Source organism: Vipera ursinii (assembly GCF_947247035.1).
Source record: "Vipera ursinii genome assembly, chromosome: 2".
NCBI lineage: Eukaryota > Metazoa > Chordata > Lepidosauria > Squamata > Viperidae > Vipera > Vipera ursinii.
Genome location: NC_139513.1, coordinates 48,150,789 through 48,178,593, shown reverse-complemented (window position 1 = coordinate 48,178,593; position 27,805 = coordinate 48,150,789). Strand labels below are relative to the sequence as shown.

At 38.5% G+C, this 27,805-nt stretch overlaps 1 protein-coding gene across 5 annotated transcripts in view; it reads left to right on the top strand.

Moving 5' to 3' along the window:
* RAD18 (RAD18 E3 ubiquitin protein ligase) overlaps window positions 1-24,996 on the top strand; it is a 151,350-nt gene extending 126,354 nt beyond the window's left edge. For 4 of the 5 annotated variants that reach the window (XM_083351694.1, XM_083351691.1, XM_083351690.1 and 1 more), the window contains one exon: window positions 24,223-24,996. In XM_083351694.1, the coding sequence (XP_083207820.1) occupies window positions 24,223-24,310 (88 nt within the window). In that variant the 3' untranslated portion in view covers window positions 24,311-24,996. Of the gene's footprint in view, window positions 1-8,697; window positions 8,755-24,222 lie in introns of all 5 variants that reach the window. The other variant, XM_083351693.1, reaches the window with a different exon arrangement.
* The last annotated feature ends 2,809 nt before the right edge of the window (window positions 24,997-27,805 follow it).

The following is a 27,805-nucleotide window of genomic DNA, read 5'->3' as shown; positions in this document are numbered from 1 at the left end:
TACCTGTAATGGCCTTTTCCCCAGATGGTCTCTTTCAGTGTAATGTGTGATTCTTCATATCAAATTTATATTCTGCATTGTAACATACAGCTTATATCAAAAGAGCAGGTTTATACAAGAAAATTCTTTTCTTCAAGTTCCTGTATACTCTGTGGTCTACTGCAATCTTATGCATAGCATTGCAAATCTTTGGAATACAAAAACTAAGTTTAGAAATAAATGGAGAATGCATAATTTGAAGATTCAGACAGTTCACTTCCTTCTGCCCAGGACATAACATATAAGTGATTCTTGAGTAAGGTCTGCAGGATCGTCTGGGATGACATCTTCATCATCACCTGTTTTCCTTTTTACCTTCTGGGAGGAGGCTTCGTGGAGCAGAACATCCAGATTCAGCCACAGTTTTGTTCCAGATATATATATGTTCCAGATATAATATTAATGTATGTATGTATAGATATAGCATGTGTATATGTGTGTTATGTATGCGAATAGGTAAGATATATGCTTTCTTTTGAGAGTAGGCAACAGTATTTCATTTTTAATGTGGGCCAGCATGCTCATAGTAAAAAATGATAATAAAGGTTATCTTATCTTTTTAAAAAGGTATTGCTCTAAGAACTTTTAAAATTTATTTTTAATCCATTTACACAATAATGGCTGGCAAAGTCACTATTAAACAACTAGAAATCTATTCTAGATTATTACTATAAGTGTTATATATACATTATTATATCATACCTTTTCTTGCCAGCATTATGATTGTGTTTTAGTTATACTATTTTGTTCCCCCCCCCTACATTTCAGTAAATTTCCATTTTTAACTTGTCTCAGTGCTTTCTCTGGCTGTATTTTACACAATCAGCTAATGCACATTTTTCTTCTTCGACAGTTTGTTTGATTTGAAGTAAACCTCTGGTTTCATTGATGGCTTTGATGGTGTTTCCACTGTTCAATTTTGTCTTCTGCACTTTTCTTTATTAATCACGTTTTTAATCCACGTTGGTTATCCAACTGTAAAATGCCCAAATACTTGTAGGCTTCATCCTGATAGCTCTTTATGGTTTGGCCATTCAGTATTTCAATTCCATTACTGTTTATCATTATTATTGTGGTTGGTTGCATGGTCAGCGAGATGGTTAGACTGGATATGACCTTTCTGTTAATCTATCAAGTCTTTCCCAAGATCTGAGTTATGCAGAAGAGGTTTAATAATATTAAAGGTAATACCAGGGGATGCAAGTTGTTCCAAGTAAAGCTGCATTTTGCAACTGGATGATGTTGATTTTGTCAATACCAGTGATGTTCAAGTAGTGCTCCAAATATTTTGGAATTGTAACCAAGGCACCTACAGTATTACTATTGGTAGTATCAGATCATTATTTCTTTTTTTTTCAACAAGTGAACAATTTTTCTTCCAATGGTCCTGTGGTTACTGGTCCTTGTTGCTCAGTCAATAGTTTTGAGTTCTGAGACCTACTTCTCAGCTGATATCCAGGACCTCCAACACAAAGCACAGTCCTTTTTTGACCAGGTTGACAACTGATCTAGTGTAGGTTTCTGTAAGTTATATCTCACTATATTGTTTATGGGAGAGACACTATTCATCTGGATACTGTGATGAGACCTGTCTTGTATGCTTGACCTTCTGGAGTAGCTCTCATCCTCCTTAGAGTATGCAAGCCCCACAATAACATCAAAGTAATAATAATCTCAATGGGAGATTATTATTACAATTTCAATTAGGATGCTGAAACTTTTATTTAGTTTTTTTTCTTTTAATTTGTAAACTTTTGAATGTCTATCACTTGAAAGAACAGCATAAAATACTTCTATTAGAGTTTTTGCAAGTAATGAATACTGTGTGATCCAGGATTTCTGTTTCCTATAATATATCCAAGTGACATATAGCTTATCTCTTTCTGAGTTAGTGGTATAGTGTAGTGAATGTAAAGGTACTCAATGTACCAAGGAATTGACATGAAGCACATGATTTTATAGATATTTCTTTTAGAGACTCACATTTCTGCAATAAACAGCTCTCAATATCTGTTTGATACTCAAAACCCTTGATGAGTATCTTGTGTCGGATCTATACTTGTAGGTAACAATTCCTTTGATACTAATGTAGCGGAGTTGGGGTGAGAATGGGGCCAGCTGAGAGGCTTTGCAGGAGCCCTGCCGATTAGGCAGGAAGATGAGCTCCGACACCTGCCATGGGTCTGGCAGTGGGGCGTGGCTCGGAGGAGGGAAGAAAAAGGAGGAAGAAGCCAATAGGAGGGAGGAAAAGAGAAGGCTTGGTGGAGCTTGCTGTTCTGAGCCAGCTGATCAAAGAAAGAGTAAGAAGCTGGAGTTTTCGTGTTTGCTTTTTTTTGTTTGTTTCATTACAAGCAAGCCGGACAAAAGGAGGAGGGATAGAGAGAGTGAGAGTAGTTGCTGGAGCTGTTTGCCTGAAGTAGGCCAGGCAGGGAGGGATAGAAGGTGAGAGTAGTTGCTGGAGCCGTTTGCTGGAAGCAGGCCAGGCAGAGAGAGACAAAGTAAGAGTAGCTTGCCGGAACTGTTTGCCTGAAGCAGGCCAGGTAGAGAGAGAGAGTAAGAGAGAGAGAGGGGTGGGGAAAGGTGAAGTTTTATTGTTTCTTTCTCTTCTGTTGCAGGCAGGCCTGACAAAAAAAGGGAGAGAGGGTAGTTTGGGGAGTTTTAATTCCTTTCCCTCGTTGGAGTAAGTTAGGCAGAGGGAGAGTTAGGGAAGAGTTTGATATACATCTTTTAGTGAGAGGTAAGGGATTTTTTTTTCTTTATAGGATCAGCTGGGGGAGATAAAAAGGGATTGCATGGAGTGAGGTCAGAGAGGGGTGAGGAGAGTGGACAAGGGAGGCCTCTGCCAGCGCCAGAGACACCAATAACTTATTTTCCATTTAATACATACCCACACTCCAATGAAAGTTCATCATGTATTAAAAATCCTGAGGAGACATCAGAATTCTTCTTGGGCCACCTACTTATCTAAACCTTACAACTTCTTGACCTTGCAGCCAAAGCTTTAGAAATAACTGCCTCTATTCCTCATACCACTATTTGCCAAAGTCATCTCTAATTATAATAGGGGCAGTGAAAACAAACATTCCACAATCATACTTTCAGTTCCTGGTTGATATTTCATTTAATAACTGGAAAAAATAATAATTTTGTCAATCATCTATCATGAACCATGGTGGCACAGTGATTAGAATGCAGTATTGCAGGCTAATTCTGCCAACTGCCAGAATTCGATTCAGAGCAGCTCAAGGTTGACTCAGCTTTCCATCCTTTTGAAGTCAGTAAAATGACTTAGATTGTTGGGGGCAATATGCTGACTCTGTAAACTGCTTAGAGAGGTCTGTAAAACACTGGTATAAGACTAAGTGCTATTGCTATTATTTCCCACTGATGCTATATCCTTTGTAATCAGTAATGTATATGGTTTATATTCCGTTTGCGGCTTAAAGGTGTGGCTTACTGGCACAGCATCCACTTTGCTAGGGCCCAAATCCAAGCTACTGTGTTTCTCCAAAAGTAAGACCTACCCTGAAAATAAGCCCTAGCTTGATTTTTGGGAGTGGGCCTAATATAAATCCTACCCCCAAAATAAGCCCTAGTTTGGGGGTGAGGTGCACGCCCAAAAATCAAGCTAGGGTGGGGGTGGGTGGAGCTGCCCCATGTGTCCTGTACCCACTTACCTCCCATGAATTGACACCTGCCTCTCCTCATCGGCCCACTTCTGCAGCGTCACCCGACCTGCATTTTGCAGTCAGAGGCCTTTCCAGAAGGCCTCTGCAGCCGAGAACTGAGCTAATGTATAGTTCGGTTCTTGGCTTCAGAGGCCTTCCAGAAAGGCCTCTGACTGTGAAATGCAGGCCGGAGCTCCATTCTTAGCTGCAGAATGAAGCTGCTCTTTCGACTGCAGAAGAAATGGTCTGACTAGGCAGGGCTGTTGGTATTGCCGCAGTGAGGTGAGTGGAAAAGACACCCCCCAAAAATAAGACCTGGTGCCTACTTTGGAGGCAAAAAAATAATATACCGGGTCTTATTTTCAGGGAAACACGGTAGTTCTTTCTTCTTTCCCAGCCATTTAATATTTTTTTCAGCATCAGTTAGTGGTAATTAAGTCTTCTCTATCATATCCAACTCTCAGTGCAGAATAAGAAGCATCTGTTGCACAATAAAATGTAATGCAGAACTATTAACAATGAAATATTTCACATTTTAAGAAAAAAATTGGGTCTGCTTCTGTTCATTTTCTTTCGAGGAGAGACTGTACCAGAGAGGAGTATGGAGTAATGGAAAAACTAAGGCCCAAAAGTAACATATCATTTTCTCATCATAATACACTGGTGCTTCTGTATTTGCCACATGGTTATGTTCAGCTGCAACCTGAGATTAAATGCCTTAAAAGAAGAAAGTTTGCTTTCTTTAATTCACATTTATCAAATTTACAGTACTATGCTATAGTACAGCCTGCAAGTTACTTTGAAGCTCTTCTGATACTCTTAACAATAATGAAATCATCCAAATAAAATTGAATCTCTTTTCAATGTTTTAGATGTTTGACATTTATTAAAATATGTTGTGTGCTGAAACAAATCCACAGGGAGACTGTTTAAAATAGACAAGTTTCTCATGTAATAAACACAGTAAGGTCCTTATTATTTTTCTGAAAAACAACTTGATGGTATGTACTCTATCAATCAAGAATACAAAACATCTTTGCCCTTTGCAGTTCTACAAATGCTTTTATATGTAAAACTGATAACACTGCATCACAATAAATTCATTTTCTATGGTAAATCCATATAAAGATGGATACTCCTGTTTTACTTTTTTTATCACTACAGCAGGTAAAACTGCATCAATAATATCCTGCATCAGATCCTTTATATCTTTTGACATATGTCTCTCAATGTTGCAAGTCCTTTGTACACAAATGTTGTGATTCAGGGTCAGCCTGTGGGTTCGGCAGTTGGGTCGGACGATTCAGAGGAGGAGGAGGAGAGTGTTGGAGAGCTTGCTGAGGATAGCCTTGAGGCTCCGCAGAGCCCTCAGCCAGGCCCCTCCCATCTGGTTACGACGCAGACCCAGCTGTGTGACCCTGACAGCGTGGATGAAGATGACCCACAGCTGGCCCTGTTCAAGGACGCCTGACGCAGGAGGCAGTCAAGCAGGAGTAAACAGAGGAAGGCAATGGGGCACCTCGGAAGGAGGCAGAGAGAAGCCACGCCTTGAACTGTTTAAAAGGGGAATGTGTGGGTGGGCTGGTTTGCTGAAGGCAACCGTTTGAATAGCTCCTGTTTCATGGTTCGTGTTTTGTTTTGCTCTGTTTGCTTTTGTGTCCATAAATTTGGCAGGCTTAGTTCCAGCCTCTTGCCTTCTTGTAAAGGGGTTGTCCCTGCCTTTTCTGCAGGGCCGGTAGTAGGCTGGTACAGAACAACAAACTTCTCTTCTTTTTTCCATTGTTTAAAAGGACTAATCCATGGGAACAGTCCAATTCCTTTTCATGCCAGTACCATTAAAACTGATGCTTGTCCTACAACAGTCTAACGCAGGCAAAACATGTCCTTCCAGTATCCCAGTATTTAATTCAGCAAATAAGTTTCTAAATTAGAAATATTTGTTGAATCCAATAGACCTTTACATGATTTTTTTATGAATTTTGTGAATTTGTTTTAAGGACATAAACATATTTAACATTTCCTAAAATCTTAAGACCATTGTTTTTTATAATATACCATATTCCAATTCTCTATTCTAATTTTTTTATACAGTATGTTGCCCATTTTTAATTTTCCTACTTGAACTAAAGCAACTTGTTACCTTGCAGTTATTTCTAGCACAGAGAGAGGCAGAGAGAGCAATGTTTCTTTCTAGGAGGTTTCACATAACATAGTTAATTTGATGGTTTTCCTTACAAGATCTGAGTTTGGAGCATGGAAGGGCATGGACCCCTCCCCCCTTTATTTTTCAATAGATGAAGTTAATGTATTACTTCTGATTTTCCCAGTATCATCACAGGAGTTCTACATCAGAATCCAATACCCTCTGTAATAGCTAAGAGGATGCTAAAAATGTATCTAGACAATGATGGCTAATAAAATTCTAAGTGCACTAGTACCACTTGGGAGATATTTTGTTGAATTAGATGGAAAACATGCGTAAACATTATTTTTGGAACAATACTTTTATCTCATCAAAAGGTCCAGAATATAGTGCTATTGTTAGTTTAAGAATACTGAGAATTGGAAGGATTTCAATAAGAACAGCATATAAAGGATTCACATAGGAGAGTATATTAACAAATTCTTACTGGGAAATAATTGCTTACCTTGGAAGTAATTTAAGTGGAAGTAACCACAGCAATGCTAAGCTGCGCACAGCACAATTTATTGTGTTTAGTGAGACATATTTCTAAAGAAATATAGGATTGCAGTATCGGTACAATAGAATATGAGCAATCTTATTTATTGGCTACATGGCTTGAAAAATATTTATTATTTATTTATTTTATTACATTTATATACCGCCCTTTCCCGAAGGACTCAGGGCGGTTTACAGGGTGATTAAAAACAAAAATACAAAAGTTAAAAACAAATTAAAAAATTATATTCGTCCCTAAATAAGTAAAACCCCAGTTAAAATTAAAATTAAAACTAAATTAAAATTCTCAGCCTGGGCCAGAGAGCTCGAAGAGCCAGGTCTTCAGGTCCCGGCGGAATGAACGGAGGTCGGGGGCAGTCCTAAGCTCCACTGGCAGCTGGTTCCAAAGGGCAGTCGCACCCACTGAGAAGGCCCTATCCCTGGGTGTCGTCCGCCGGCAATCTCTTACCCGTGGCACCCTGAGAAGACCCTCCCTGTGGGAGCGCACTGGACAAAGGGAGCTTGATGCCGGCAGCAGGTGTTCCCTCAGATATCCCGGACCTAAGCCATTTAGGGCTTTATAGGTCATCACCAGCACCTTGAATCTCACCCGGAGGGCAACCGGGAGCCAATGCAGCTCACGGAGTAGAGGTGTTACATGGGAGTATCGGGAGACCCCCATTACAACTCGCGCGGCCGCATTCTGCACCAGCTGAAGCCTCCGAGTGGTCCTCAAGGGCAGCCCCATGTAGAGAGCGTTGCAGTAGTCTAAACGGGAAAATTATGAATATGTCTTACAAGCTCATAATGTAAAAGAAAAGTGTTTCACCAACAGAACTGATTTTTGGATCCATGAATGAGGCATCTGTTAAAAAAAAAGAGAACCACTATAAATACACAGGTCCTCCTTTCCAAATTTAATTCTGGACTAACTTCTCCCATAACTGACAATCTGGACGGGTCTAAGTTGGTAAAAGCTGACTTAATGTTGTTTTAGTGATTTTGCTTATTTTTCTTCTCCGTGATTATTTTATGTAAGTTTACTCTTAAAGAAGAATTTAGGTATTAGTGGTAATGTATGTGTATAAATACCTACATTCACATCAAGAATTTGTGAAAATAACCCTGTGATTTGTGGCTGACAGCGTTGAAAGTTGCTTCTCGGAAACAGAAACTGAAGTTTTGGCTCCTAATGCAGTTTTGATTTTGTGAACAACAGTTTTTCTGGAGCAATATTTCCAAGTGAAAACAGCACATTGAGTGCATTGGCTTGCTTATTGAATATTATGATATATTTCCCCATGACTAGCAAAAATTATGTCATCAAATCCAAAGGCCACTTACCATCTTGACTATTGGCATCATCAGAAGTTAGAGGACTGAAGCTTTTTGTTTAGCTAGATCTTGCTGCTGGAATTATCTACATATAGTGTAGATTTGATTACTAGATCTAATGAACAAATGTTTAATACAATATTAAAAAATGCAAAATAAGAAATTACTGTCCTTGTTTAAAACTAGGATGGAACAAATATGGGAGAACAAAACTCTGGAAATTGAAGAAGGTGCAATTTTACTTGAAATGCAGTTCTAATCATGAACTTTCTCTAAGGAAATCTTATAGGCGGCTCTGAAAAAAACTAAAAATAGAAAATTTAGGTCATGTTCATCTGTTCATGTTCATCTGAAAACAAGTGGAGTTACTATTTTTCCTGTAAAGGAGACATTTTTTGAAAGAATAGTTAGCATATTTTTTCTCCTGTTTGGAGAGACAGTCATGACTTTGAAGCTACTGCACACTAGCTTCTACAATATTATATCCATTATTATTTCTGTCAACCAATGAAAAAGTCATGTTTACTATGTTTTGCAAATAAAAGATCAAGCAAGACCGTGTATAAATCCAGTGGGAAAAGATCAAAGTGGTTTTTTAAAGGAAAAAGTATCTTAAGAAAAACAGAGATCCATCCTCTTACATGTTTTTGTATTTTATTTTATTAAATTTACTATAGATATGTTACCCTACCATCCCTCATAGAACACTGGTTTGATACTTTGCAACATTGGGTAATTGATTTATCAAACAAGGCCATATTTTCTAACATACATCTCCTGACACGGCGTTATTTATGTATTTCCATTGGGCAGAAAAAAATTTCATTGCCAAAAATAGAAAATTGGATATTTTTATTTGAATAATGTCACTTTCCTATCCATACAATGTATCATTTTTCAACTGCTAAATTTTCCACTGAAAATAGTTATTGATTTGTTGTGTTAATTTCTTAACCAATTGGAATCTTTTTGTAGGGGGTATCCATAATATTATCAGCACTTCAAGAGAAGGATTATCCAGTGATTTGTATGGTAAGATGTAAATTCTATAAAGCTATATTTTTATCAGTCTTTCAGGGTTGTGGCAGTAAAAGGCACACAAACACACCTACACCTGCAAGCTGCACTTATTATGGTTCTGGCATTTCAGAAACCCTTTTCACCACAACAAGATGAATCAGTAAGCCTAAATAAATCTGGAGTTCTTAAACTTTAGGATGCCATGATTGCCCCCCACCCTCAAATGAAAAAGGAACCTTCCCCCTCTCCTCGTGAACAAACCTAATGACTTCAATGGGGCAAGAAATAAACATCCTCCATGTACCTTCGGTAATTAAGTTTCAGTTTCCCTAGGTCCCAGGGTTATGGTGCTTTATGATCTCCCCTATTTTAAGGGAATCCCCTATCTTAATGGCTTATAGTCAAGGCCATGGTCTTCTCAATTACAATGTATGGCTGTGAAAGTTGGACCATAAGAAAGGCTGAACGCCAAAGAATTGAGGCCTTTGAAGTATGGTGCTATGGAGAAGACTCCTGCGAGTCCCTTGGACTGCAAAGCGATCAAAACCAGTCAGTCCTAGAGGAGATCAACCCTGACTGCTCTTTAGAAGGTCAGATCCTGAAGTTGAAACTCAAATACTTTGGCCACCTAATGAGAAGGAAGGACTCACTGGAGAAGAGCCTAATGCTGGGAAAGGTTGAGGGCAAGAGTAGAAGAGGACGACAGAGAATGAGATGGCTGGATGGAGTCACTGAAGCAGTAGGCTTGAGCTTAAACAGACTCTAGAAGATGGTAGAGACGGGAAGGCCTGGAGGAACGTCCATGGGGTCGCAATGGGTCGGACAACAAAGGGAATCCAGTGATGGGTATGCATACTGTGAATGCGTGAAGGTCTGCAAGATAGGCTTTTGAACTGATAGGCCACATTCTTACTCTGCCTGGGCAGGCACTTTCCCAGCTAAAGCAAGCCATTAGTTATGCAAACTGCCACAGAATTTCCAACCCTCCTCAAATGTGCTGACAGATACCTATCTACAATTTGAGAATCCCTGTATTAAATTAGGAGGTTTTTTGTTGTTGTTAAATGTCCATGGAAAATACTGCAAGAAGAAAAGTTAGTACGGGGGGGGGGGGAATGAAATTTCCACTTTTTTGAAAGTAACTAACACCAGGTAAATTTATATTTATTATTATGCTATTTGTAATGCATATTTTTCTCATTCATGATGTTCATAAATTGATAGCCCATCATTTTGTAGTTATTTCATGGTATTATTCCCTTATACTTCTACTTGATAATTCCCCTCCATTGTTCAGGGATTTTTTTTAATGAAAGTCATGCCACTGAAATTATTTCAGTGAAGGTTATTTTAAGTTGAATGTACTTTTCATGCTAAGCAGAGTTCAAATTCTTATATTTAGATTCAGGACCAATTACCTTTATAATTTATTCATACTTTTATTTTTAGCTTCTAATATATGACATTAGATATTTTCTTCCTTTTGGTAAAAAAAACTAAATGCCAGATATTTGGCTCCAGTGGCATTTTATGTAAGAAACAAAAGCTGGAATGGATTGGTAATTTGAAAAGTACAATAGATACCAACATATTAAATTTGTTGTTGTTGTTAGCTGTGAAGTCGTGTCCGACCCATCGCGACCCTATCAACAACATTCCTCCAGGCCTTCCTGTCCTCTACCATCTTCTGGAGTCCATTTAAGCTCACGCCTACTGCTTCAGTGACTCCATCCAGCCACCTCATTCTCTGTCGTCCCCTTCTTCTATTGCCCTCGATCTTCCCCAGCATTAGGCTCTTCTCCAGGGAGTCCTTCCTTCTCATTAGGTGGCCAAAGTACTTGAGTTTTAGCTTCAGCTTAATTATTTATTTGCATAGACTCTTAGAACAAAGATGGATTTATTTCTGCAGAACTTTAGAACAAACAGATGCATACAAAAACTGAATTTTTAGAAGAGTCCTTTCTCATGTATTGTTACAAAGAAGAGCTTTCAATGAAATTCTAGTTACATGATGGCAAAATGGAAATTGCCCGTTGAAATTTGCTGAAGATCTTGAGCATGTAAATATTCTCCTTTCTTTTTAAAAGTTCACCATGTACCCTTTGCTTTTTCCCCTGGCTTGTTTTCTTTTTAAATGTAGTGCTCTTTTAAAAGTAACATTTATTAGGGTCCAGGTTCCTTTGTGATCTGAAAAGGCAGTTCTGCTTGCACTCACCAACAATTTCTCCAGATTTCTCCAGGCCATAGCAAAGCCCCATGCTGCACCCAAAATCTCTGCTTTCCTAGGAGCAAATTTTGGTAGGAACAGAGAAAGCTGTATTTTTGCCAAATGAAAATTCTATGTCCCATCTCTAGACCAATCTGTAATTTGCAGAAGAGCATTTCCTCAGGAAATGAAAATGTTACAGCTTTAAAACTCTAGAATTCAATGCCTGCTTTTTGACTTACTTTGCTCTTACAATATTCCACTTCATTTACCCCACCAAATAGTGTTAGGTTAAAATAATGTGTGTTTGATATGTTTCTACAAATGATGCTTTGGAAAAGTGTGAATGCAAGCGCTTGTTTCATAATAGAACTATTTAATATTAAAATTTTGCCAGATTTCTGTACTCTCAGATTAAAATTTGGCCATTTTTAAATATATTTATTTACTTTGGTGTGTGATCCTACCCCTCTGATAATGTCTCCCACCTGAAAATATTCTTGGCATTGCTCCTGCTCCATTCAACAGAATATAGATGCCATCATTTTCTAGACCCAAAGTAGACATCACAATTTTTTCTCTGATTTTTTTTTTTGTGTGTGTGTGTGTGTGAACTGGCCTACTGAAACAATGGGACGTGATCCTTCTGTGTTGTTTTCCTTTGTGCAGTATACCCATCTGATGTTAGCAGCCAGACTGCTCTTCCCTATTTGCCAATTTTGGTCTGTGCTGTATTTCAGTAGTTATGCACATTGTTCTGACAGTTTGTTCTTAATTCCATTCTATTCCAAATAATATCTTGCATTCTTAAATTATCACGTAGCAGGAATTGTAGTAATCAAGGATCTAAAAGAGATTCTTATTCCTTAGCGGTTGTGGCAAAACATGTGTATTCTTGGAAATTATAATTTTATATGTGAAAATATGGTATTTCTTGACTTTTAAATCTGTAGACCAAACTCATTTAAGATACTATTATAAAAGATGACTGATTATGTTTTATCTTCAACTTTTGTTTGTAAACTCTAGGTCCATTGACATCATAATATTACATGAATGCCTTTGTAATAGACTTTTTTAAAGATACTTGAACTCGTAATTCATGGTAACTGTACATTACGTTGGCAGCTGTAGAGTTCAATTATGAGGTTCATTTGCTATGAATGTCATAGAATTTATAGCTTATAGATGAATTATGTTGGGAATCATCTTATTACAAGTGTGATATAAAATCCTTTCGTCATTATAATGATGATTCTTAATGGAATAACACCTTTTTAATCAAGATTGCCTTTGTTGCTAAGTTGATTTTTGCTTCTACTTTCATTTTTGTTCTCTGATAAATTTGTAAACAGTTATTTGCTTATGACATGAACATGCAGTTATGGAATATAGAAATACTCCTTTTAACCAAGATTGTCTTAGCTTTTAGGTGACTGTCTACAATAATACAAATAATGATTCAATTTTCTGTCTATTTTTAATACGATTTAGTTGACTCTTTGTCAATGCTGCTAACATCGAATGTTCTTGCTTGACAAGAGATGAAGAAGCAGCTATTTCATATGTTAAACTTGTGTATTACTATAAGAGCTAGAATTTGATTATTGGAGGGAGGAGGAAGATTGTACCTCAAGGCTGTCTGAAATAAGAGAAGATAAGAATTTGGTGGGTTGTCTAACAGAAGAGAAACTGATTCTTCAAATTAATTGGAGAATGTGATTCATGACAGAAATAGAAAGGTGGAGAATTTTGTTTAATATATTTTGCAAGGGGGAGGGGATTCAGATTCCAGCTTCCTCTAGCAAGCTTTTGCCGATGTATAGCGCTAAATAAAGGACTTTTAAGGTAAACAATGTCTCAGAGTCACTTGAAAATCTCATCCATCGGCAACTTGACACTCCTGTTATTAGTTTATACAGATGTGAAATTTGCTTTCTGTACTCATACTTGTTTACCTCATAATTATCAGTTTATTGTGTACATGCTTTTTCTGTCAAATCTAACATGTAGTTAAAAAACTTTTAAAAAAATTCAAGTTCTTGGTTCTACTTCCTTGTCATGGTTCCGATTAATGAAACAGTTCAAACAACATTCAGGCTTTTTTTTATCTAAAAAGTCTTAATAATGAAACGCAGCATCAGCACTCATGGATGGATGCCAGAATCTGAAATTTCCTCCCTTATGCCCCTCGTATTATACACAATTCCCACCCTTATTTACTCACTATAAAATCACATTATCCAATTAGTTTTACACGTGAAGTTTCACTTCCCTTTCTGTGCGCCGGCTATTTCTTATCTTCTCAAAATAGCCGTTTGACATTTCCCTCCCTTCTATGATTCAAAGCGAAGCAGTTTAAACAAAAGGCTGCCTCTTATATTGTCAGTGCAAAAACATGTCAATGTTTGCAGCATTGATATCCAGCCCCCCTTACAAAAAGAACAGATCCTGTAATGTAACCAAACACAAGTTAGGAGCTGGCTTTTGGTTTGTTGGGGTTTTTCTCATAAAACTTTTTGATAAGTCTGTCAGCTTTCAAATCACTAGATTTGAAATGGCTTCAAACAATGGGTATCCCTTCCATTGTATTAGGTACTGCAATTTTCCCTTAAAGATTCTAGAGTCAAGAATACGTTTCACTTCATAATGAGTCTGACCTGCTACTATGAGGGGTCCAGGTGCCTTTTTAGGGGGAGGTCTTAAAGTGGAGGCCCGAAAAGGTTTCAGTAAGCTATAATGGAAAACTGGGTGAATTTTCCCCCAAAGTCTGGGGAGTTTCAATTTTACTGTGACTGGGTTGATGATTCTCACAATGGGGAAAGGGATTTTCCCTGGAATTCTTTTCATGGTGGCACATACGGTACAACACCTGACATAGTTTTTCACATCTCGTTTTAGCCCCGGCCACCAAAATTGTCGGCGGATGAGGTGTAGAGTTTTTAAATATCTGAAGTGTCCAGCCTGTTTTACCTCATGGCTGTGTCTAAGAGCATTGGGATGGAGGGTTTCAGGTAGATACAATTTTCCCCCCTTGTATGCCAAACCATCCCTGCATGTTAGGGAGGTTTGATTATCTTTGAACCATGATCGGCAAGGAGCTCTCATTTTATCTTCTTCACTCCCAGGTCATCTGGATTAGGGGTTCTGCGAGGTGTGAGTTGTGTTGCAGGTTGTGAACTGGGGATAATTGCCTCGTAGACCTCTTTGCATTCACTTTTGTACTGTGGCAATTGGGATAGCACATCAGCTAGGAAGTTTTTTCTTCCCAATATGTACTTTAAAGTAAAATTAAAACAGTTAAAGTACTGTGCCCATTGCACTTGCTTTGGGGACAATTTGCGGGGAGTTTTTAGTGCCTCTAAATTTTCGTGATCTGTCCATACTTCAAAAGGCACCTTGCTCCCTTCTAAATAGTGTCGCCAGTTTAATATCCCCCACCTAGTTGAGAAGGCCTCCTTCTCCCAGACTGTCCATCTCCTCTCGCTTTCAGTGAATTTCTTAGAGGTGTAGGCACAAGGTTGCAGGACTCCACTTTTATTCTTTTGCAGTAACACAACTCCAACTGCCACGTCACTGGCGTCTGCTTGAATTATGAAGGGCTCCCCTGGGCAGGGGTGCTTTAGGACCGGTTCAGCCACAAATAGTCTTTTTAAGTTCTCAAAAGCTTTCTGACAACTCATAATCCATGTTAGTGGTTGGCCAGGTTGCGGTTTTCCCCCTCCCTTGCCTGTTTTGAGTAGTTCTGTAAGGGGTAGAGCAATCTTGGCAAAAGAGGGAACGAATTGACAGTAGAAATTGGCAAACCCTAGGAAGCTCTGGAGCTGTTTGCGAGTCTTTGGGGGCTGCCATTCAATTATAGCTTTCACTTTAGCTGGGTCCATTTCGATTCCCTCATTGGAAATTCTATAGCCAAGATAATCTAATCAGGTTTGGTGAAATTCTCATTTCGACAGTTTGACAAAGTTTGGCATTCAATAGTTTCTTTAACACTTCTCTGACCAGTCTTATGTGGTCAGTCATATTCGTACTCTATATCAGAATGTCATCAAGATACACCAGAACCTCTTTGTATAAATGATCATGTGTTGTTGTTAGCTGTGAAGTCGTGTCCGACCCATCGCGACCCTATGGACAACATTCCTCCAGGCCTTCCTGTATGATCATGTAGGACCTCATTAATCAAATGATCATGCAGGACCTCATTAATCATCTGCATAAATACGGCTAGGGCCCCTTGCAGTCCAAATGGCATGACTTTGAATTGTTAGCTTCCCAAGGGGCAGTTAGCAACCATCCCCCTCCTTTATTCTCACCCGGTAATATGCTTCTCTTAGGTCTAACCTAGTGAAGACACTCCCCTTTGCCAGGTGGGTTAGTAAGTCTTTTAGGAGGGGGAGAGGGTATTTATTTTCCACACTCACAGCATTGAGGCCCTTATAGTTTACGCAGAGACCAGTCTTTTTTTCCTTTGAACAACAAAGGGACTGCCATAGTAGACTTGGCCCATTCAGTGAATCCTCTCGCTAGGTTTGTATCCAAATATCACTGCATCTCCTCCATTTCAAGGGGGGGACATAGCGTACATTCTTGGTCGTGGAATTTTACCCCCCGGCAACAGTTTAATGGAACAATCATTGGGCCGGTGAGAAGGCAAGGTATCACATTCTTTCTCACTAAATGCCTCTGCTAGGTCATGGTACTCGTTAGGGATGAGCAGCTCGCCTGGTGGCCGTGAGGTAACCATGTGTGCTTGCTCATTGGGTGGGCTAAAATTCCCTGTAACATCTGTTGAATCAGTGTGGGGATTAGGCCCTATAGGTAGTCTCACAGTTCTCATTCCTTTCTCCCACCAGATAAATGGTTTCCATTTGTCCAACCAGGCTAATCCTAAGATCATAGTCCCAGTCATTTTTGGGGCCACCAGGAAGTGAATAAATTCCCAGTTCTCACCTATTTCTAAGTGTAGGGGTTCCGTTAATTGCGTGACTGAAGTCCCTCCCATCAAGGAGCCATAAGCTTGCTTGAACTTCACAGGTTTGGAGAGCAGTTTTGCTCATATGCCCAGTTTTGTAGCAAATGGCAAGCTAATGATGCATTGGGAGCATCCAGAATCAACTAGCATCTTTAAATCTGCCTGTGTACCCAATTTAGGGATTATGAGCTTGGCAGGTAGAAAAAAAGGTGGGATGTGTCGGCTCACCATCGGGTCATTCTGACCTTTGTCGTCGCTGTCGAAAGAGGGTAGAACGGGGATGGATCCAGTCTGTGTTCCGGAGTCCTCCCGTGTGGGGGATGTGACCTGGACAACAGGTTCCTGTGTCATCCGGTTGGATTTCTCTCCTATTAGCTGTTGTGCAGGTCTCTTTCTCACTGCTGGTCCTGGTCTGTTTTGCTGTTGGGGGAAGGGCACTGGGCATTTCGCTGCTCGATGTCCCCGCTGTCCGCACCAGAAATACTTATTTGCCAGGTCTACAGGTGGCTTGGGTCTTTCAGCCATCACAGTAGTTGGAGACTTTCCTGGGGGTGATTGCCATTCAGGTTGTTCTGACCTCGGCTCGGCTTCAGGTAGGAGAGGCTTCTTATAGCGGGTGAGCTAAACATCTAATTTCACCACTACCTGGTACCATTCATGCAGCTGGTCAGGCACAGCTCAGTAGATACATGCCTGAGAAAGGTAGTCATCTAACCCTTCTCTAAAAAGATGAATTATGGATTGCTCAGGCCATCTCTCTATCAGACCGGCCATCTTTCGAAACTCCCGCACGTACTCGAGGGCAGGCCGGCCAGCTTGTTTTATCTTGTAGATTTGCTCTTCTGCTTTGAGGGCAATGGATGGGTCCTCAAATCTTTCCCTCAAATCTTTCCCTTTTCCCTAGGAGGAAAAGGAAGGAGTCCTCCAAGTCAGGGGCTTGCTCGTTATATAAATTGTTCAACCATGCTTCTCCCTCTAGGCTGGACCCAATCGACCATAGCACCTGGGTCCGGGTAGAGATGGGCCCAGCGATTCAAGTGAGAGCATACTTGTTTGAGGAAGAAAATCAGTTTCTCTGGGTCCCCATCGAAAGTTGCTCTGAAGGGTGGGCTCATCATTGGTTGCTGGGCCCCCCATTGCTGCTGGCCCCACCCTGGTTGTTGATTTAACAGCTGTCAGGGCCCCCAGTGCTGCTGGTCCCACTGGTCCTGCTGTATGTTTAGGAGTTGCATGTTTGGGCCCTGCTGCTGCCACCCTTGCTGTTGTTCCTCCCACCAGCTTCTGATCTCCAGGCTTCTGCACCACCCCCAGCTGTTGCAAGGCCTCTATTAGCTGTGGCAAGCTCAGAGGTTGTTGGTCTTTCACTTGTGGGGGTTCCCCAATCTCCCATTGCTGCAGAGGCCTCAAGCTGGGGTCCTCTGTCTCTGTGGGTCTGGAGGGCTTGGCAGGGAACTCCTGGGGCTGGCAGGCTGTGGTCTTCAGATAGGATGTTCCACTCACCCAAATTCTCAGTGGCAGATGGTCTGGCATCTCTCCACCATTCTGCTTCTGAGGCCTCTGGCAGCACAATCTCAAGGCCTCTGTAGTCTCCACTGGAGTGGTTCCAGTCTGATGACCAGATAGGCTCACTTAGCTGCTGAGGGTTGGAAATCTGCCCAAACTCATCTTCCCACAGCAAGCTGTCTATTACTCCCTCTTCAGAAGTTTCACCAGCAGCCAGGCTTTCTCTTTCCATCCTGAGGATTCTTCCCTGAATCTTTGCCAGCTTATCTCTCTTACTGGAGACAGTGGCGGGGGCTCAGGACCCCCCTTTGAAAGAAAGGAGATTCTGGCATGATGTCATGGTTCCGATTAATGAGACAGTTCAAACAAAATTCAGGCATTTTTTTATCTAAAAAGTCCTAATAATGAAACGCAGCATCAGCACTCATGGATGGATGCCAGAATCTGAAATCTCCCCTAAGCCCATGTATCATACACAATTCCCACCCTTATTTACACGTTATAAATCACATTATCCAATTAGTTTTACATATGAAGTTTCACTTCCCTTTCTGTGGGTGGCTATTTCTTATCTTCTCAAAATAGCCATTTGACATTTCCCTCCCTTCTGTGATTCAAAGCGAAGCAGTTTAAACAAAAGGCTGCCTCTTATATTGTCAGTGCAAAAAACATGTCAATGTTTGCAGCATTGACATTCCTATCATGGAAAATTAGGGGAAGATGATGAAAATGTAATCAGGATAGATCACTGGAAGAGATATTTGAATATGAATTTTAGCATGGCAGTAGCGGAAATTCAGCACTTATTTCATTAGTTTTGGTGTTCTCGATCTGAGCATATTTATGAGCCATGGCACAGTAGAAAGTGTATTAAGAATGGATAATTTGTAGAGTCTTAATGGTTGTTATGCTAATGGATTTTAACTAAGGTCTAAGGTCTACTAAAAATTTTATGGGTGCATCTACCATATGAAATATAAGGTTGGTTCTTTCCTTCTTTTTAGATACCCATCCTGAATGTACATCAGTATACTATTTGTACATTGAGTATACAGTACGTAGACAACAGAGTAGAGATACTCTACTGAATAGCATGAGTTTACTTGGGATAAAATACAGTTTTCATTGCACTTGCGAGATACTGGCCAAAACTCAGCAAAACATGTACTGTTCTTACTATGAAGTGGTGGAAGTGAGTTAGACATGTGAAAAGAAATAAAAGTTGAATGCAATTGGAATGTAGTACTTAGTGTGTGGTAAAACGAGAGAAGAGGGACAGGAATGATTAGGTGCTGAATACAAAAATGAATGATGATGATTATGAAGGAAGTACAGTACATTGAGACACAGGTTGTCCTTGTTTAGCAACCACAATTGGAACTGACCATAAATGCAAGGATTGGTTGTTAAATGTGAGCTGTCACAAATGAGGATGACCTCTGGTTTTGACATAAACAGAGAATAAATTAAGATCAAAGTGGGAAAATATTATTTGGAGAGAGAGCGAGTGGGGTTGAGAGAAAGGAAAGGTTCAAGAGAATCATGGATTAATTAATTTGGCAAGGTTCTAAAAAAAGGGAAGAAGTTTAAAGGACAAAAGGCAGTACAGGAAGCAGTGAAGGGACTTGATGAAAGTGAGCATGGCCTGCTATGCTGGTATGAAGTTGCATACTGAGTGATAGTATTATATACTTTATTTTGTTTGCTATATCTTATTCCCATTCTTGCATTTCTTATCTTTGAAGTGGAATAGTGTGATCGATAAGCGTGTATGCATTATACATAAAGACAAGATGGTGCTGTTTCAGCATGCTTTTGGACTGGATAGTAACATATAATATTTCTGTTTCTCCTTCTAAAGTTAAATGTATTTTCATTATTATTTTCAATTGTTTTGAAGAATCAGGACTGGATGCAATAAAGAAATGAAATATTTGAATACATTATATTTATTGGTAAAGGAGTAAGTTCTATGTGCCAGGCCATCAAAAGAGGTATTTGTGTTGGCAGCCATCCATTCAGTGTTATAAGTAGCAGAGTAGCACAAGAGGAAATAATGGATTTTGTCAGTGCTTTTTTTGTAAAATAAAAAGGTGCCGGAACTCACACATGTCATACAACCCGCCTTGCCTACCCTACAAGGTTGCATCCAAAAAAGGTGCCGGAACTCCGTTCTGAGCGTTCTATGACAAAAAAAGCCCTGGATTTTGTACATTCCTGCTTTTCCATCCCTTTTGCTGAAAATAAACATCTTACAGACTTTAAAAAGTTAAGTAGTTTGCCTACCAGATATCTCTGCATCAGTAAGCTAAAGAGCAGGGGAAAAATCCTTTGGAGGCTTTGGGAAAAGAGAAGCAGATGAATCTCATTACTTTTGGACTCTTTTTGTCTCAGAAAAAAAAACACAAGAAGAAAATTCACTATAATAAGCCTGCTCTAACTAGAAAAGAAAACATTGAATTTTGCATTTCTTTAATAAAAAATAAAGAGACTTAACAAGAAGGAATTGCCAGATTTACTTTTGGATATTTTAGAATTTGACAAAGAAAACATGATTACTGATTTGGGTAATTTTAGTAGCATAGTTTTGGTGCACACATTGGTTTCTTATTAAAGTTTATAGTTCTAAATAATGATTATCCAAAGTATACTTCAGTGTAAACAACACCATGCCTATCCTCATTTAATAAACAACATAAAGAATAAACATTCATTTTTAAATTGTGACTCAGAGAAAATGAGTGTTGAGACTATTGCAAAAAAGAAGTTCTGCGGTTTTTATCCAATATTAGTTGTCTGTTTTAATTAGTATTGTGTGGTTGATGAGACAACTTGTACTAGGAATTAGACAATACTAAGAAAGCATCTTTCTTGGAGTGTACATAGTTAGTGCTCTTATGTGCTCTGCCCATCATGGTTATGTAGAACAGCAATATAATCTTAATTGATCTGAGATGATGTACAATATCATGACATGAGCTTCCTGGAAACTTAAAAGGCTTGCAAGTTTCAAAATTCAATATAATCAGCTCATTAAAATATTTTTCAAGAATAAGCATCACATTTTGCATATAGGCAAATTCTATATGCAAATTCTAATCTGGTCAATCCAAATGTGTTGTGTTATACATAGCAATGCAGGAACTTGTAGTTTTCAGAAATCAAAAGGGGCATTAGCTTGGAGAAGTTAGCATGTTCCTAAGTTGCCCAGTTTTGTGATACATTTTCCTTCCAATCCAAATGAGTACCTTTATTTTTTTAAAAAAATATTCTTGTCTCTTTCTCATCTTCAATTTCCAATACTATATAGGAATAATATGAAAATATAACAATGATTTCATATATAATTGTTCTTATAATAATAAATGATAAGTATTGCTGAAATTTGGATTGTCAGGATTGCCTAAAAATCTAATGGGAGAATTACAATAGCATCAATTGGTATAAACTCTGGGATTATCAAGTGATAAATCTAAGGTTCTTTGCATACCATTCTCTCTGCCATATACTGTGAAATTGTAAATTCACTTAACTGGCTTTATATTCTGCCCAACCTAAAAGCAATTCATGTACTGTAATTTGGTAGTCATAAAATCTTACAGATCAAATACTTTGGCCACCTAATGAGAAGGAAGGACTCACTGGAGAAGAGCCTAATGCTGGGAAAGATTGAGGGCAATAGAAGAAGGGGACGACAGAGAATGACGTGGGTGGATGGAGTCACTGAAACAGTAGGCTTGAGCTTAAATGGACTCCAGAAGATGGTAGAGGACAGGAAGGCCTAGAGCAGACATGTCAAACACAAGGCCCAGGGGGTGGATCCGGCCCACAAAGTGGTTTCATGTGGCCCGTGAAGCCATCCTGGAAACAGTGAGGGAACGGCCGCCACTGCCTTGGCCCTGGCCCAGAGACCCTCCTTCTGCCAGAGACCTGGCCACACCCACCCAGCCCCCTGAGGGCAACTGCAACGCTGATGCGGCTCTCAATGAAATTGAGTTTGACACCCCTGGCCTAGAGGAACCTTGTCCATGGGATTGTGATGGGTCGGACACGACTTCGCAACTAACAACAACAACAAAAATCTTACAGAATGCTTTGTACAGATATGAGAAATATGGCTTAAGCAGACTAATTTAGGAGCCTAGGAGTAATGCTTTATCTTGACTCTCACCAGTCTTCTCACATCTGCTGTTTCTAACCTCTTTCTCCTTTCAGATCAATAAACTGTAATTCCTTTTCTTCACTCTGGACCCCCTTTAAATACATTTTGTGGACACAAATCATGGCATGGACTCACAAGACTTAACTCAAGATTTAGAGCACTAGACTGCCTCCAGCCTTTGTGATAACATCAAGCCCCCCCTCCCCCCGGGGCTTGTGGAACACAGGTTGAGAACTACTGCTTTAGATGGTTCACCATTGGCTAACAGACTTTTATGAGGAACAAGGCTTTCATTGTTCTTTGCTCTTTATGCACTGAGAGTCATATGACTCTGGTCTCTGAAAATTTAATAAATTGATAAAGTATCCTGACTCATATAGCTGAAAATGCTCCATACTATCTAGAACCACAATATTTTGCATGTAAAGTAAACAAATGAAATCTATCTGAAAAAAATATTAGACTTACATAGATTATGTTGCGTTTAACCATTTAAACCTGATGCTTTGGAATTTTTCCTTGACATTCGCTTACATTCTCTTGATTATTTATCAACCACTCTCATTAGCTTTATTCTGTTATTGCGTTTTACATTTGCAAATCCAGTTTTTAAATCATCTATGCAAGAATATGCATTTGCTTTTTCTGACAAAGAAGGCATTTATTCATTTATAACATTTCAATGAATGTTCTTCATTTAAGCTCATCTTCTAACCAATCCTGGGCAGCTCTCAATACAGGAAGATATCTTTTTAAATTAGTGTAAGCCAAGTATTTCTGCTTATCCATCTTTAATCTTTATTTTCTTGGTTATCATTTGCATTTTTGCAATGTTCTCCTATTTTCTTAGTTGTTCAGAGTTTTAAAAGCAAATTATAATATGCTTTTGATCTCTTCTAAATAATCTGCGTCAGATAATAACATGCACACACTATTTATCTATTCATGTTGTAGTGGTAAGAACATAAGGTTTCCTCCCACAAGAACATTTTGTTCAAATCTCCTTTTGATGTTTGAGATTTCAAAACCCCAGTCTTTTGTTGAAGAGGGGTATTAGCTTGGTCATATTATTCGTCATAAGTGTCAAACATCATTATATTTGCAATCAACATGTTCTTGTAATTTCCCCCCTCTATTATTATGGTTTAGAAATATTGCTAAAAACCCTAAGCTCTAATTCTTTCTGGGGGTTTAACCCTCAAACTCATAAAATAAGAACTTCTTTTCCTGACTATTTAAAAAATGCTTTAGCTAAATCTCAGGTAACTGAGATAAATTAGCCTGAGTCTTCTAATAAATATCTTAAGTGGTCATATTTATTTATTTTATCATTTACCTTTTCAATTTATATAGTCACTTTGCTAAGCAACTCTGGGCAGCTAGCAAGTTAAAAAAAACACCAAAAATATGTCTACTACGGGCGAAAGAGTCACAAATCAATGCATATAATACCACAAACACTTAACTCAGATAACACAGCTAATACTTAATGATGACTTACAGAGCATCTTGACCCAGTGCTCAAGGAAAGAGCATCTTCAGCCTTTTTCTAAAGGCCAGCAAGGTCTCGGTCATTTGAGTTTCAGAAAGCATAGCAACAGAAAGGAGTTCCATGACATAGCACTGTTTAATAGATAGGACCTGGAGCATAGCAATTCTGTCAATTCTGATTAAATGGACAGAGATAATTGGATAGTCCTTCAAATATCCTGGCTCTGAACCCTGAAGGGTTTTATAGATGATAACCAGGACCTTGAACTGCAACCAAAAACCAATGATAAACCAGTGCAGCTTGTGCATTAGCATTGTTATATTGGCATCTTGAAGTGTACCCATAATTACCTGCATTGCTACATTCTGAACCAACTACAGCTTCCAGTGGTTTTGAAGAACAGTTCCATGTTAGAATGTATTGCAGTGACCAAATGAGGTCACAAAAGTGTGAGTGACTATCAGCAAATGCACCTATCTTGATGTATAAGATTTGTCCAAAAGCTTTGCTACCCATTGCTGCCATGTGCAGAGAGAAGTCAAAGAGGACACCTAAACTGCACACCAGTTTGTGTGAGATGGTACAGCCCTATCCAGAACTAAAGATGGAAGAACTGCAGGATCAGGTTGCCCTATAATGCCCACAGTCATTCAGTGTTGCTAAGCTGAGCCTGTGCTTGTTTCTGTGGTCTGTTCCATCTAGATTACTACAGCCTCCAAATTCTGAGACAGAACCTAGACTATATTACTTATTTATTTATTTATTAGTTGAATTTATATACTTGGGCAAAGCAAGGGTTAAGATCCGTAGCTAACTTACCTATGTTGCCAACTGATCTTTCTCCAGTGGCTTCACTTAAATGTCCTATTAGAGAGAGCATCAACCCATAAAATAAGAGCCTAAAATTAGTCCCCCTCCCATTAGCCCCATCTGGAGCTAATGATGTCATCCAGAAGACCCTTGCTCCTTTCATATCTCCTACTTCCAGAAATAGTTAAATATGAGCTAAAGATGCAGAGGGGAGGGTGGGGACCTTTTGATTATGGTGCAGAATATACTACACTTGTGATTCATATGCAGTATCTTCAGTTGCTCCTACCTATATCAGGTTTTTAACTGGCACATGTCTCCTTTTCTTTTAGAAAAAGAAGTGTGAAAACAACCAAGCAAAAATCACAACATTCTAGGAGCAGCTCACCAATATCCAAGAGGAAGCGAAGAAGAAAGTAGCAGACATTTCAGACATTCTATTTTGTTACAAAAATTTCCAAAATGGTTTTACTTTTGCAATTTTGGAAGCATGTCTAGACTCATGTTCGATTCCCAGCAATAAATGTTGCTTCACAATAAATCTACTTTTCCTGTTAATAGCTGTATATTTGAGTGGCAAGAAAGTGCTGTATTATATTCAGAATGTCAGCTTTTAGAATATATGTTGTTTTACTCGATCAACTTTGTCTTAACTAATAATCTATGTACAATGGACTGTAATTACTATTGTCTTCAGTGATGCTCCTAGGACACCATTTAATTCAAATTATTTAATTAGAAAAAAGTTGATTGAGGTAATTTTCATTCTTTACCTCCATTTTAGCACTTATGACTATGATTGACACATTATTCTGGATATGTTTTGTAGCCCTTGAGTTGGACCATGGTTTATTCTTTCATACAGTAAAAAAAACCTCAGAAATATTTTATGCATGTAAAAAATGAAAATGTTGAATTTGTTCTGAGAGTATTGCTTTTTTCAACTATATTTATTCTTTGACATCTATACTCTTAGTGCAAGATTCTATATTTGTTGAACAATTAGAATTTCTAGACTAAAAGAAATTCAGACAAATGAAATTAATTCCAGCATGAATATTTTCATCTCTGCTATTTCTTGATAAAATGATTTTAAGATCATGCCATATGAGATTATAATTAGGTTCTGATATTTTGCCAAACAGAAACAAGTTAGCAACATGGCTGACAAAATGTCCACTCCTATGCATTGATTTAGACTGCATGACCTGGAAATCATTAATTAATTTTGTTAATTATTCAACAGCCCCAATACTTTTATTGCTGAAAAAAATAGAAAAGGGCCAATTTTCTGTTTCCCCCACCCTCTCCAAATGTGTTTTGGAGTATTGGGAGAAGTCTAGAACAGTTGGTGGGGGCGAGCATAAGAAATATGAAAGGGAGGACAGAAAATTAGGATCATATTATACAAAACATCTGGCACAACTTTGGATTTCATTCTCAGGTTATGTGTACTAAAAAAAATTCAGTCCTGTGGATGCATGCCTTATAAACTATATAACAAATTCTGCTTCTATCACTCATTTGCAGGAGTATACTGGTCTACTAATAATAAATATTTTTCTGTTCATATATACATACACATATGTGCACACAAACATGTGATTCAGTATTGAACATGGTTTATACACGGTTTATACATGGTTTATATCTTCCAAAAAGCGCTACTTCTGACTTTCTGCCTTTTGGGATGACTTCTGAATCTGGAAACATAGCTGCTTCATCTCTGAAAATGAATTTGGGATAATGGGTGAGGATCATACTCACTGCCTCTGACATTTATCCTATACTTATTTTCTTGAATAGAGGAATGGTGTATGTCTGACTTCTTTCTCTCTTCCTACAGCTCTAAAGAAATAGGAGAAAGTAGAAGCTGCCCTTGGGTTAACAGATAAGGCTACAGCTTGGTCATGAAATATGAAGGCGTGCTCAGGCTCTATTCCCCATGAATGTGTTGAACTCAAAGTGCCCCTTCAGCACGGAAGGAAACTTTCAGCTTGGCTGTGAAAGGCAGAAGGGGTACAGCGATTTTGCCTGTGTCTACTGGTGGTTCCGAATGTAGAATCACAATCAGATGAAGAGACCTTCTTGGCTTTAGCAGCTCAATATAAGTCCAAGCCAAAGTAGGAAGGTGGAGGTTGGGTTTGCTTCAAACTTCAGATCTGAGTCTAGGGCACACTTTTTAACCATGGCAAGTTGAATGACGTTATCAATGTCTATTTCTAATAATTTAAAGATTTAGCATACATATTAACACTCATTATTTGAACATAAAATAATGTTATATACTATTCGTTTTTAATTTTTGCAATGAAAAATGAAATCCAAAGGCAAGTTCATTATTCTGATTTCATTTTCCTTGCAATCAAGGTGATGACATGAGCAGGGCTATCTCTTGTGCTATTGTAAGCATTCACATCAAGACCTTGCTTGAATTAAAGTTTGTTTAATATGTGTACTTGATTTTGACTGCTTATAAAATTTCAGCTAAGTTCTGGACCTATTCAATGTCACTTTGCAGCTAATTTTCATTATCAAATTTGCTAAAATATTGCACTTAATGTGCAAACAGTTCCTTGAGGGTTATGTTTTCAATATCAACTCATAGAGGCATTTCCTTAGCAAATTTTTGCTAACTATTTTTATTTTTATACTTGGAAGATATCACTATGACCTATTAATAAAATCAAGAGCCAATGTGAAAAATCAAGAGCCTATGTGAAAAATAACTGTCAAATTATAGCTTATTTACATTCTCAAACATGAGCTCTTTTTTGGTTCTCTTAATGTAATATATTCCTGCAATGTACTATATCAAATGCCGTAAATGTCAGCCCTGCTGCTTTGAATTTTAACTCTTTTTTTAAGTTGCTGCTTTATTTTGTTTTATTGTTTCTCATGGATGTTTCTTCAGACATTTCTGATAAGTTTTTTTCCAATTTGGGCTATTTCTGCAGCATGTGTAATTTTGTTGAACTCCATCTGGTGCAGATCAAGGACTGTGTCCCAACGGAAGGTGTGTGTATAGTTGATGTTTTGCAGATTTTTTTTGTTATAAAAACTAGTTTTGAAGTACGTTCTTTATTTCATGAGATTAATAGAAATAATGGTGGAGTTGAGCTACGTATGTTTTGAAATAAAATAATTTGGTAGCAATCTCTTATATTGTGGCTTAAAGGGGGAAAAAATACTACTGGCATTTTAAAACCATTCTTTAGGGATAATTTTTCTAGAAGCAAAATTCAGCTGAGGCAGAGGGACACGCCAAGATATAAATGACCTAATGTCCTAGGAAAAAGATGCCTTTTCCTAGTTCATTAAGAAGCATGGAATGCAATTATGTTTAAGGAATATGATTTGAGAATATATTGAAAGTGGACATAATTTGAAATTGTGAAGCTATGTAGTTGAGTATTTCAATAAAGAGGCAGCTATTGGTTGTTAAAAGTGCCTGCTATGTGATCAGTCACAAAACATTCATTTTTCAGCAGGCAAAACAAAAATACATTATAATGTTGTGGTACAGGTAGTCCTCAATTTACAACCATTCGTTTAGTGACTGTTTGAAGTTACAATGGCATTGAAAGAAGTGACTTGTGGCTGTTTTTCATCATGGCCATTGCAGCATTCCTGTGGTCCTGTGATCAAACTTCAGACACTTGGCAACTGGCACGTATTTATGATGGTTGCAGTGTCCTGGATTCGAGTGACCATCTTTTGTGACCCGACAAGCAAAGGCAATGGGGAAACCAGATTTCTTTAACAACCATGCTACTAGGTTAACAACTGCAGTAATTCACTTAACAACTGTGGCAAGAAAGTTTGTAAAATGGGGCAGAACTCAACAACTGTCTTGCTTATTAATGGAAATTTGGGGCTGAATTGTGCTCGTACGTTGAGGGCTACCTGTGGGTC